This window comes from Armigeres subalbatus, chromosome 3 (assembly GCF_024139115.2).
Source record: "Armigeres subalbatus isolate Guangzhou_Male chromosome 3, GZ_Asu_2, whole genome shotgun sequence".
In the NCBI taxonomy this organism is placed as follows: Eukaryota; Metazoa; Arthropoda; class Insecta; order Diptera; family Culicidae; genus Armigeres; species Armigeres subalbatus.
In genome coordinates this window covers 104,402,863-104,415,079 of record NC_085141.1, presented here as the reverse complement: position 1 = coordinate 104,415,079, position 12,217 = coordinate 104,402,863, and the positions used below count along the sequence as shown (strand labels likewise).

The window sequence follows — 12,217 nt, the reverse complement described above, 5'->3', positions numbered from 1 at the left end:
GCGAATCGTGTAAAAAGAACAAAACAATAAGACACACAAAAGAAAAATGGTGATTACCACAACACCATCTTCACCATTTGAAGTTATATCTATAGATACTGTAGGACCTTTACCTATAAGTATTAAGGGAAACAGATATGCCATAAGCATACAATGTGACCTTACAAAATATATAGTTTTAATTCCTATACCGACTAAAGAAGCAACCGTTATTGCTAAGGCTTTAGTAGAAAATTTTATACTTATTTATGGTACATTTTTTGATTTAAAATCCGACCAAGGAACAGAATACAAGAATGAAGTTCTTGACCGAATTTGTAAATTATTAGGTATAAAACAAACATTTGCAACAGCTTATCATCCACAGACAATTGGATCATTAGAGAGGAATCATAGATGCTTAAACGAGTATCTAAGATCTTTCATTAATGATCAGAAAGATGATTGGGATAACTGGATGAAGTTTTATTCTTTTACATATAATACTACTCCTCATACTGACCATGGTTTTACACCTTATGAGTTAGTTTTTGGAAGAAAATGCGGTTTACCTAATGAAATTCACAAACTTGGAATAGAACCCGTATATAATATCAATGAATACTACTATGAATTGAAATATAAACTACAAAAATCTAACGAAATCGCAAAAAAGAATTTAAATAAACACAAAATATCCCGAACGAATAAATATGAACCAATTAGCAACCCAATCCATATTCAAATAAATGATAGAGTATATTTAACGAATGAAAATAGAAGTAAACTAGATGCAAAATATATTGGACCATTTAAAGTGATTGACATAACAGGAACAAATTGTACAATTCAAGATATGGCGTCAAATAAAACAATGGTAGTGCATAAAAATAGATTGATAAAATAATAAGAAATATAATATATATATATTTTTTCCCAATATTCAATCGGTATTCGGTAAGTAAAATGAAGAAAAAAAAATGAGATAGGTATAATCTTAGGTATATTCTATAAAGCTTAAAATTCAATTCGATCTAAATTAAATTTTTTTTTTGTAAAGGTGTGTGTATAATATACGAATGATTTCTCTTCGTTACATCATTCTCTTTAAGAGGGAAGGTGTAGCATACTCAATCTTGTTGATTAATTTATTCATCTCGAAATTCATCTGAAACAACTTCAACATGTTTGGATCAGACCTCACATGTACATTTCATTTAACAAGTCATAAATTGCAATTGGATACAACTGCCTTTAGCAACATTACACTCAAGTGCATGTGTAGTCAAATTTATTAACAGACCTACTTTCGTAGCGACCTCCTTTGAATTTATTACATGCACATGTTTTCCTTACTTGAACCATAATATGTTTTGGACACTTTAAACAAAAGCTCAAATTACCATCCAATTCAAGCTACGTGTTCTCATTCTTTCTTGACATACATTCTATGTTATGAGCAGTCATCAATATGCCACCCGAGTAGAAAAGGCATATGTTGTTTTTCAAAACATATGTCGCATGGATAGCCAACTCGAAAGTGATTGGTTCAAATAGAATTTGTTATGTACATACACGCACCTCCCATAATTATATTGTAGTGTAGAAATGTAATAATTGTGTAGAGTTTAAGTTTCAATTGTACAAATCTGAAATCTGAAATATAGTGCTAGAGTAACAGTCAAACTGGAAAGTTCATCAAATATCACGTGCTCCCTAACCCCAAGTACCAGCATATTATAAGTAGCCCCCATTAAAGCACTGTCTATACCACGATTAGAACTTCAAGCTGCATTGCTCGGCGTCAGACTAACGGACTCTATAATAAAGGAAACGCGTCTAAATATCACACGCCACACGTTCTGGACGGACTCTAGGACAGTACTAGCTTGGATAAACTCGGATCATCGGAAGTATAAACAGTTCGTTGCTCATAGAGTAGGAGAAATACTGGATACAACGACGATGGATCAATGGAGATGGGTTCCTACGGATAAGAACCCAGCTGACAAAGGGACTAAGAAGGCTGTTACGTGCTCCATTTGGGCAACGGGACCGGAATTTTTAAGATCGCCAATGTGTGAATGGCCAAAGGAAGAAACAAAGGAGACTACCGAAGAGGCAAAATTCGTTGGATTACTCGAATGTCAAGACAATGTAATCCAGGAGGAGAGATTTTCATGTTGGTGGAAACTACTGTTCCGGATCTGTATAATGATAAAGATCTTCCAATTTGGGTGTCAGAGGAAGAGTTTTAATAAGGCCTTAAATATGAAGGATCGGATAAAGGCCGAGAATATATTATATAGAAAGGCTCAGAAAGACGCATACCCAGATGAAATAAAGGATCTCCAGAAAAATAAACAACTAACAACAATCGGTCCATTATCAAAATTGATGCCGCAACTTGATGAGCAAGGAGTAATGCGTTTTCGTAGCAGGCTGGAATATATTAAAACTCTTCCTAAAGAAGCAAGAAATCCTGTAATACTACCGAAAGGGCATCACATCACCCATTTAATCATAAACTGGTATCATCGCATGTTTCAGCATCAAGCCGACAAATCCGTTCTAGCTGCACTTCAGCAAAAGTACCATATCGTCGGACTAAACGCAGCCTTTCAGTATGTAAAGGCAAGATGTCAATATTGTATGAATAAGCGCGTAAGGCCAATATATCCAGAGATGGCACCCCTGCCAGCATGCAGAACGAGTCCATTCATATATCCATTCACGCATACCGGAGTAGATTATTTTGGACCATTCGAAGTAGCAGTCAATCGCTCTAAAGAGAAACGATGGGGAGCCATATTCACGTGCATGTCTTCACGAGCGGTACATATCGAGCTAGCCGAAAATATGTCCACGGACGCATTCCTGCTGTGTTTTGTGAATTTCCAAGGTCGTAGAGGCAAGGTATCGCATCTCTACAGCGACAACGGAACCAACTTCGTAGGCGCTCATAATGAGATGAAAATATTAATGGCTAACATAAACGATCGAATGATTTCCGGGGAAGCCATCAAACTTGAGTTGTCATGGAATTTAATCCTCCAAGAGCACCACATTTCGGAAGAGCTTGGGAGAGACTCATCAGAATAATTAAGGACACACTAAAGGAAATGATCAATTCACGTCCAAATCGAGCATCAACAGTGGAGGTGCTAAGAGGAGCCCTAATTCAAGCTGAGTATTTCCTAAATTCACGACCCTTGACCCATATTGGGTGGATGGAGAAGATGATGAAGTGCTTACGCCGTTCCACATATTAATAGGTAGGTCAGGACAGTTTTTACCGTCGTTTATGATAAAAACTCACAACCTGGAGCGAGAGAATTTGAGACTTGCTACACACTATATGTAGCAATTACTTCTGGAATAGGTGACAGGCGGGGTATTTGCCATTAATAGCACAACGGCAGAAATGGAACACAGAGACCAAAAATATCAAGGTTAATGATGTAGACCGAACGTATTGAAAGCGTACTTGCCTGATAATCGCTGTTGGAAGGTCCCTCACCTGCCTCAAACACAGGGCCGGGACGCTGCGATGATCGCAGGCTGGATGGGCTCGACTGTGATGAGCGGATAGGGGACCTTCCACAAGGCTGGGGGCAAGTGTGCGTCCCGGTGTCCGATCGAGAGGATATTCAGATGAGAGAGACGTCGCTGCGCGTAGGCTGGAAAATGGAGGCTATTATTAAAAGATCCTTAATAATCCTTTTTCATTTTTGACTTTCGGAGTAATAACGATGATGCTCGATTGGTGTCTGACTATTGAATTCTTTATTTCGGTCTGTAACTTTAGTTTTTAACAGTGATAGATTCCTAAAGTCTAGCTCTGTTGGCTAGGCGTCGGGGCGTTACTTTTGCAACCATTAAGTATGCAGTCTCCTAATTGCGATGATAAATACCTGGATTAAAGCCGTATAATTTTTTTTAACACATCAGTTACGATATAAAATCTTCTCGTACTCGATACAGCATCATTTTTACTTTACAATATAGAACTTCTATTTGCCATACGATATTTTACTTGGATTTAAACTCCGCTATGTAGAGAACATCCGTTGCTGGGCGCAAATTTTCTTTTGTGCGAATCGATGCCAAGGTAAACCGATTGAGCGTAAAGATTGTGACGGATCCCCTGGGTCACCAGTCCCTTATCTGCTCCGGTCAGGAACTTCTCTTTCTCCGTCTTGTTTAGTCCTAACGGAATGTTTTCCGCAAATTCTAACCGCGGTTTCGCTGGCACTTCAGACCTGATAAACTCCCTTTCTTTCCATCTTGAAAAGTTGAAAGCTTTCAAACAACTCTTGTCGTTTCTATAGCTCGGTTCACTCGGTAAAATTCTCAGACAAAAGTTTTGAAAACGGATTGTATTGTTTCCTTGCGCTTATTTGCATTCGAGATTATTATAGGCGAAACTCTGATAAACAAATGAACTCTGCATTGTATGTTCTTGAAAAATATGCTAAATGTAAACAAATTTTAAGCATGTACTCATGATTTGTAGTTTTATGATTTAAGGAAAAAAATAACATGAGAAAAAATTGCCTTTAAATATGTGAAAATGAATGAGATATATAAAAATCATATATGAAAAATACATAAAACACAAATTGTTTGTCATATAACATTGCTAAAACCGACATAAGCAAATTACGATTGTTCTGGTCAATTATATAGAAAAATCTATACGAAATATTTGTAGGAAAGTAGGTGCTTTTCAGGGACATTATTTCATTGAGAATATAGGTGTAAACCAGTTTCAACCATGAGGGATATTGGTAAGATATTATAGAGAATAAAACAAATAATCTTAAAACCCTCCAAATTTTATTTCGTTGTCATGATAATACACATTCCTTCCTCCTGATACATTTCCAGATCTGAAGCATCACCCCGGCTTCTGACCAAAGCTCCTCTTGCACTTTTACTTACCAGTCAGTAACCTACCAAAAGCTCCAACTTCCCGCTATATTCTGTATGAAGACTGCTCGATCTCGGGTTGCGATTACGTCTTTGTGGCCAATCCATCAACACTATGTTGTAAATCCGAAACCTCCCTGGGCCCATAATCTGTTGAAGGTAAGGAAGAACTGCAACTGTGGGTATCAGTCAGTCAGTAGCCTGTCATGGGGTAAAGAAAACATGATTTTTGCCTTTCTCGTACAACTAAGTTGTACCGAAAGGCTATCATTTCACTCCGTAAACGAACTTTTCATAGAAGCCTCTGAGACCCATAGTATCCAATCGACTCAACTCGACGAGCTGAGAACATGTCTGTCTGTCCGTGTATGTATGTGTGTGTGTGTGTGTGTGTGCACAAAAGCTATAAAAAACATTTCGTCGATTTTCTCGCAACAAGTTTCATTCGACAGGGGATAAAGCCTTGTTGATCATATTTATAATGATCGGTCATTGCGTTTAAAAGTTATGAAGAAAATGGTACATCGGACCATATAAACCCCATATAAGGTTGGTGTCTTAACTAAACGCGAGAAAGGCACCACCAACGCTAGGTGGATTAATCTGGGTTTTTTTCTTTGAAAGTCTGTTCCATTGTCTCGAATAGGTTATGGGCCCAGTATGATTCCACTGCGCACCTTCCGTCTACAGCGAGCTGTCGCACGCTTCCTAAAATTCCAACAGAAAATGCGTTGTTGCAATAAGATATTGAATGCAAACCCAGCAACTGTTTAAATTCAATACATATTAAACAATACATATATTGAAACCATCAAGACAATTTAACCAACAGCGAACGCGTCGTTTTAGACGGCGAATTGCTACTCTCATTCGCCTGGCCCTTCTTTTCGGCCCTTGACGTCTTCGGTTTCCTCTTGTTCTTGACCAGGGTCCAGGAGACGTCATCCCTCTATTTCCCTGGTCTGGTGCGGCTGAGAGCTTTCAGCCTGCCGTAACCCTTACCGTCTTTCCCGGGTGGACGGACCTTTCCAGGTCCTTCCTCCCCAGTTTTGAGTACCTGGCCGGGTTCAGCAGCCCACTACCCTTGTTCGGTGTAACCCTCCCGTTTTGGAGCGCCCCAGGAGCTCATCCCTGGAACTGTCTCCCCGTTTTTGTATCTGCTCCGTTGGAGCAGTCACCCCTGCTCCCGCAAATACGGCCTCAGTCTGGGTAGACTTTGGCACCACCGTCTTCGCTGGCACGCCTTCGGTCGTCGACCTTGCCGAGTCCGCGAATCCTTGGGCCGATCTGGGTGAACCTCGACTCCACGATTTCACGGGTTTACCTGGCCGTCCCGACCGGCCTCTCCAGCTGGCGTCCAGCATCGACTTTAGAAGTTTCTGCAAGCTCCTCTTGATGTCATCCTTACTGATTATGCTTCGATGACGCAAAATCGATGATGGCGTCCAGCTGTTCCGTCGCCACCTCGAAGGCCAAAAGCCCATCGCGTTTGCGGTTCATCGCCTCCACAAATGGGCCGTCAATAACCTCTACCGGCGTTTTTTAGCCGAGATGAAGGTTAAATGACCCACGCTGGCGCTGCGCTCTGAGCTGCCGACTATTGCCTCTGGCCTCCTAGGCGGAGACTTGCAACCCACCTCTTGCGAAGGGGTTGTCGCCTACACTACTACCACTAATTGAAGAATTGACTTGGTTTTCCATTTTGGTCCCACGAGTTGCTCGGGAAAAGAGGTCTTCCACACCAATGCGTTACGATTTGGTTGTTGAGATCGAAAAATAAAAAAAGTTCAACAGGGGTTTGAACTCGAGTACACCGAGTGAGAGTCCGGCGTGCTACCTTTCAGCCGTTCTCACTTCTTGGGAAGGGGCGTTCGAAGTATAACCGGTTATGCATTTTGTCGACTGTTGAAGATTGCGTAGTACCATGATTAATGTTCCTGAAATCATGAATTATAATCATGATTTCATGAACTGGCATGATTCATGATTCGTTTATGCATTTGTTTCCATGTACATTTTTAAGGAACTTGCGAACAAAGGCGTAGGATTGAAAATCCGGAGATGGCGATCCTCGGCCGGTCTAGGATGATTCCGGGTTGGAAGCTTTCTCGACACCCTGGGCAAAGTGTATCCATTGGACTTGCCATACAAGATTATGTAATTATGTTACTTATGCAATGGCGAGCATAGGAAAGCTTTCAATTAATAAATGAGGAAATGCTAATACACGGCTATTACAAAATAAATAAATTCCAATGCGCTAAATTCGCGACTAATAAAACCGCGACAAACAAAAACAATGGCCTTTTTCATTCAAAACACATTTCAACGCAATATTTCAATACTTTGAAAAATCAACCTAAAATTTTAATGTTTTATATGTTACCCTTGCAATAATGTACTAAATGCCAAAGCATAATTGTCATGGGTATGATTAGTTGATTCAAAAGTATAAAATTGTTAATGTCGTTCCTGGCAACCCAAGTACCGGTACTGCAATTGTCAAATCGATGTTGGTCATAGAACCAAACATGCACTACAACATGATGTATAAATTATGGCCAATTGAAGCTTGTCGAAGCATAATTTTGCAAAATAATTTAAATGACTACAGCGCCACTAGCGTTCTAGTACTAGCCCATGTTCTTTTTGGCTGTGTTTCACAGTTTATTGAAATATTTCGAGGCCTGCAATTGTATGAATTTACATCTAGTGGGATAAGTATTGTTGGCGACTACGCACGATTCCGTTTGGATTCTACACACTTAAACTGACATCGATGAGATGTGTCTACATAAGTAGGTTTTCAGATTATTAATTTTACAAGATCTTGAACAGCTAGCATAGCTAGACTTTGAACTATATTGGCTAATTAGAAATCACGAGGACCAACTTATTTAAAAACTCGGCACTTCGAAGTCGATTCTCCAGAGAGGTTTTAAAATTCTAATCAACAAAATATGTTGATTCAGAGTTATCAGTTCAGATGTAAGCTGAATACATGAAGAAGACATTGCAAGGAACTTGCGGCAAGTGATATTACCACCGACATCGATAATTGGATAAACAAATTCAGTGTTTTAATTTTATATTTCCTATCCTCGATAAATCTATTTCGAAATTTTATCTCTTCAAATATAACTTTATATTTCTTTCACATTTCACATGTATTCATTTCTCTTTCTCAGTACGACACTCGTGTGTTAATTTGGGATTCGTTTATCAATTAGGCAGATGCTTCATTCAACTAAATTAGAGAAACAGACAGCGCAAGTTTAGTTAACATTCTGGTTTTAACAGGCTGAGCTCGGAATATTTTCGTCACTACCCTACTTTTCGCCTTCGTAAACGCATGTCTTTTAAATCGATAGTTCAGTACACAAAAAAAAATCTACCGATATTCACACAGCTTTCAATATCTACCTCCTTCTGTGTTGTCTTACATTATTCTCATTTACATTAATATAAAAATAGAGTTTAATTTTGTCTTGTGATTTCAAATTGACATCAGTTTGAGTTTTAAGTCGTTCGTTTTAGAATTGATTTTTTTCGGTAAAATAAATTGTTAAATGAGGGACAATCATAGTCACCGATAATCATACTGATCAGTTTTCGCAGTACTTATAATCACGGAAAATAGTGAACATTTCTTTGTGATATGGAAGGATTTTGTTGTTGCTTTAGTCGTGTATAAAGAGAGATTTAAATTGAGAGGGCGCAAAATCCTATCTAAAAGCTCTGCTCTAAGTTTACCGTTCCGGGACCGAATTTATGATAGCTATCACTTATCTAAACCTTTATTGTTCACCTCTTCGTTTGCTAATTGCCAGTTATACTTACAACTAGTAGACTTATAAAAATATTAATAGGCTCATTCAAGTCGTAGGCTTTGCGATTTATTCGTTTTTTTATTCAGAAATGCATACAAGTTAACACGTATTCGGTTTAAGATTGAATGTGCGACCGAATGCCTAATAAAACAATATGCCAGTGATATTTTTCATGTTTTCTGTATCGAATATTAAAAAACAGTAGTGAGTTTGTCTATGATTTACTTAGTTGTTGATTGATTCAGTAAAGATGTGTTCAAGGCTTTGTTTCCTTTCCTCCTCAAGTGTTTAATTCAAGTCAATGCCACTGAAAGCGCATATTAGTATCGGGTCCAGATCTACGCGATAATCCAAGCAAACGTTGCGCGGACCTGAAACCACGATTCAAAACTGCTGGATCGAGGAATGCAACAACGAAGATATCACCGCTGCATTGGCAGAGGAAGTATCAAACGGAGACTTATATAATATCAGCTCAATGTCCACATCGGAAAACTGGACGGTACTGGATCGGAATTCTGGTGAACTTTTCGAAGGCAGTGGAAGACAAGAATCTCAAGGTGGACGCTGCCACTCCATCCTGTGGGAATTCCTGGGCACTCTAAAATGCCAACTAAAGTCGGAAGGTGAAGGTGACGGCAGAGCACTGTCCATAGCGGGCATAGAGCAGACTATGAAAACTTCTTATTCAACGCATTGAAATCTGATGAAGGACTACCACACGAATCTTCATTCTCGCCTACGAATTTGTTCTGATAAGATCCAATGGAACAAAATGAGCACTATAGCAAGGTGGTCGCAGCCATAGACATGTTCCTTACGAAATTCCCCGACCATCCACATCTCGCTCGTATGTGTTCGATAAGCTCCAGGTTCAAGGATTGGCTGCCCTCCCCAGATTAGAATATACAAACAACTCAACATCCAATTCGGAGATCTGATATTATGGGTGTGGACGAAAGCAGTGGGAGAGGATGTGAAGAGAATCTTCAGCAAGGGACAGGAAATTGACAAAATGGATTCGTACATCCTTGCTTGCCTAGCAGCAGTTTGCTTTTCAAAAGCTCGTACTCTGCATCATTGCCATTGGATTCATCTAACCGGGTAACCAAAGATCACAAACTAGAATTCTTCCAGACGCCGGGTTAATAGAACCCTGTTCGGTGCACAAATCCTTGCCTATGCTCGATACACCCGATACATATGTTTTCCGTTGTGAATATGCGTAGTTTATCACTTTCCTTCGAAGTTAAAAACTCTGGTCGTTGGCCGAAACCCATTTGATCGAAAGGGTCGTTTGGCCTAAAGGGTCATTTGCCCGAATGGGTCGTTTGGCCGGAAGGGACATTTGGCCGAACAGGTCATTTGAAAAGTGAGAAATTAGGAACTTTTTACAGTGAGAAGAGAAAAATGAGGAGTAAGAAGTCAGACGTCAAAATTTTTCTTGTTCAAAATAAACCTTCCTACTGAATCCATTAGTGAACTACAAGCGGCAAGTTTTGTCATTTATAATGGTGTGTAAGTATGACCCGTTGGGTTTGATGGCACATATAACAATTGAGTCGACGATTCTAATGCAGGATATTTGGCGACTGGGAATAGGTTGGGATGATAGAACTTCAACCGATTTATCCAGAAAATGGAATAGTTGCATAAATAGACTATCTTTCATTGCTAACCCGGAATTCCTGTGACGGTTCCGTTGAGTCCGTCACAAAGTGAGTAATAAAAGTGAAACAGAGATTTTTTCCTCATCTAAAAAAAAAACGAAAATGAATCTATATATATAAAAACCAATCTATGTATGTATGTTCGCTAACTACTTCTGAACCACTTGGCCGAATCCACCCAAATTTGGTACACACGTTCTCTATCCTCAGGGGAGTTAACAAAGGGGTGGGAGGGTCATTAGGAAAGGGGAGGGTTTGTTTAGAAAACGAACAATTATGTGTAACTTTCATCTCCCAGGACCGATTTCAACCAAATTTTGTACAATATTCACTATAAGGAAACAATCATATGAGAGATTTTGGGAAAGGGGAGGGTCTGGAGGGAGGGTATTTTCAGAAAACGGTAATTTGAGTAAATTCTGAACCCCTGCCCATTTCAACCAAATTTGATACACACATTCTCACCCTAAAGAAAAAGATAACAAGGGGGTGGGCGGTCATTGTAAAAAAAGGGAGGGTATGGGGAGGTTTGTCTTTATAAAACGAGCAATTCAGTGTTACTCCCAACTTCCAGTACCCATATCAACCAAATATTGTACACATATTCACTAAGAGAAGTCGATCACATGGAAGTGTAATTTGGGAAAAAAGGAGGGTCTGGGGGGAGAGTTGTTCAGAAAACAGGCAATTCAGTGTTTCTTTGAACCCCTGGACCTTTCATCCAAATTTGGTACACATTCTCTATCCTAGAGAAAATAACAAAGGGTGGGATGATCATTGGGAAAAGGGAGGGTAAGGGGGAAGGGTTGTCTTTAAAAAGAGCAATTCAGTGTAACACCCAACTCCAGGACCGATTTCACCAAATTTGGTGCACATTTTCTATCCTGAGAAGATAACAAAAGAAGGTGGGAGGTCATTTTGGAAAAAGGGAAGTTATGGGGGAAGAGGTTGTCTTTAAAAATGAGCAATTCAATTGTAACTCCAGGATAAATTTCAACCAGATTTGGTACACTTATTCTCTATTTTTGGAAGATGTTTATTAAAAAAGGTGGAAGGGCCAAACAAAGATATAAAATATATTGATACAAGGTTCAATTCTATGACCGGTAGATCTACCTCTGTGGGTTTCTTCACATTGGACATTTTAATTCTATTACTTTTCAGTCCCTAGCAAAGCCGGATACATATAGCTATTAGCTATCTATATATCTCGGATACTTATTCAACGTATGTGACGTATGTGATTTTGTAAACAAAATTTAAACTTGTGATTTCTGCAATCTGATAGCACTCCCGCGCAAACTATCGCCATACAGGTGAGGAAGGTTTCGGCTACATATTCGTTGTGTTGGTTTGCGTGGAATGTCATCATATTGACAAATCGACGTATGCATCTTTGTTTACAAAATCACTCTCGATTAATAAGTTGCCGAGATATATTCAATGTTTGTATGTTTGTGTATGCTCAGCCTAACTTCGAACCCATTATTGTATTGTTGGTTATCGATCAATTCAACCATTTATCGAAATCATGTTTTGCCCAACGTGAAAAGCAATGATTAATGTGTTTCCTTCTGGATGGTAGATATGATCCCTTCTTTAAAAATAGACGTTTCCCGGAATAAGGGCATCGGTGGATGTTTTCCTTCTTTAGAAATAGACGTTTGCCGGAGATATGGCGATTATGGGTTTGCTCCTTCTTCAAAATCAGTCAATGTTTTCTAAATCTCTTGTCTTTTGATCAAATGTAAGTATCGATAAGAAAACGCAATTATCCTGTTGACCAATTGGTTTATTCATTTTCCG

At 39.2% G+C, this 12,217-nt stretch overlaps 1 protein-coding gene across 1 annotated transcript in view; it reads right to left on the bottom strand.

Annotated features, from left to right (window-relative positions):
* Window positions 1–4,853: 4,853 nt before the first annotated feature.
* Window positions 4,854–12,217, bottom strand: part of LOC134227750 (myotubularin-related protein 9) — a 155,275-nt gene continuing 147,911 nt past the window's right edge. The window contains exon 4 of the mRNA XM_062709425.1: window positions 4,854–5,061. Within this exon, the coding sequence (XP_062565409.1) occupies window positions 4,997–5,061 (65 nt within the window). The 3' untranslated portion in view covers window positions 4,854–4,996. The remainder of the gene's footprint in view (window positions 5,062–12,217) is intronic.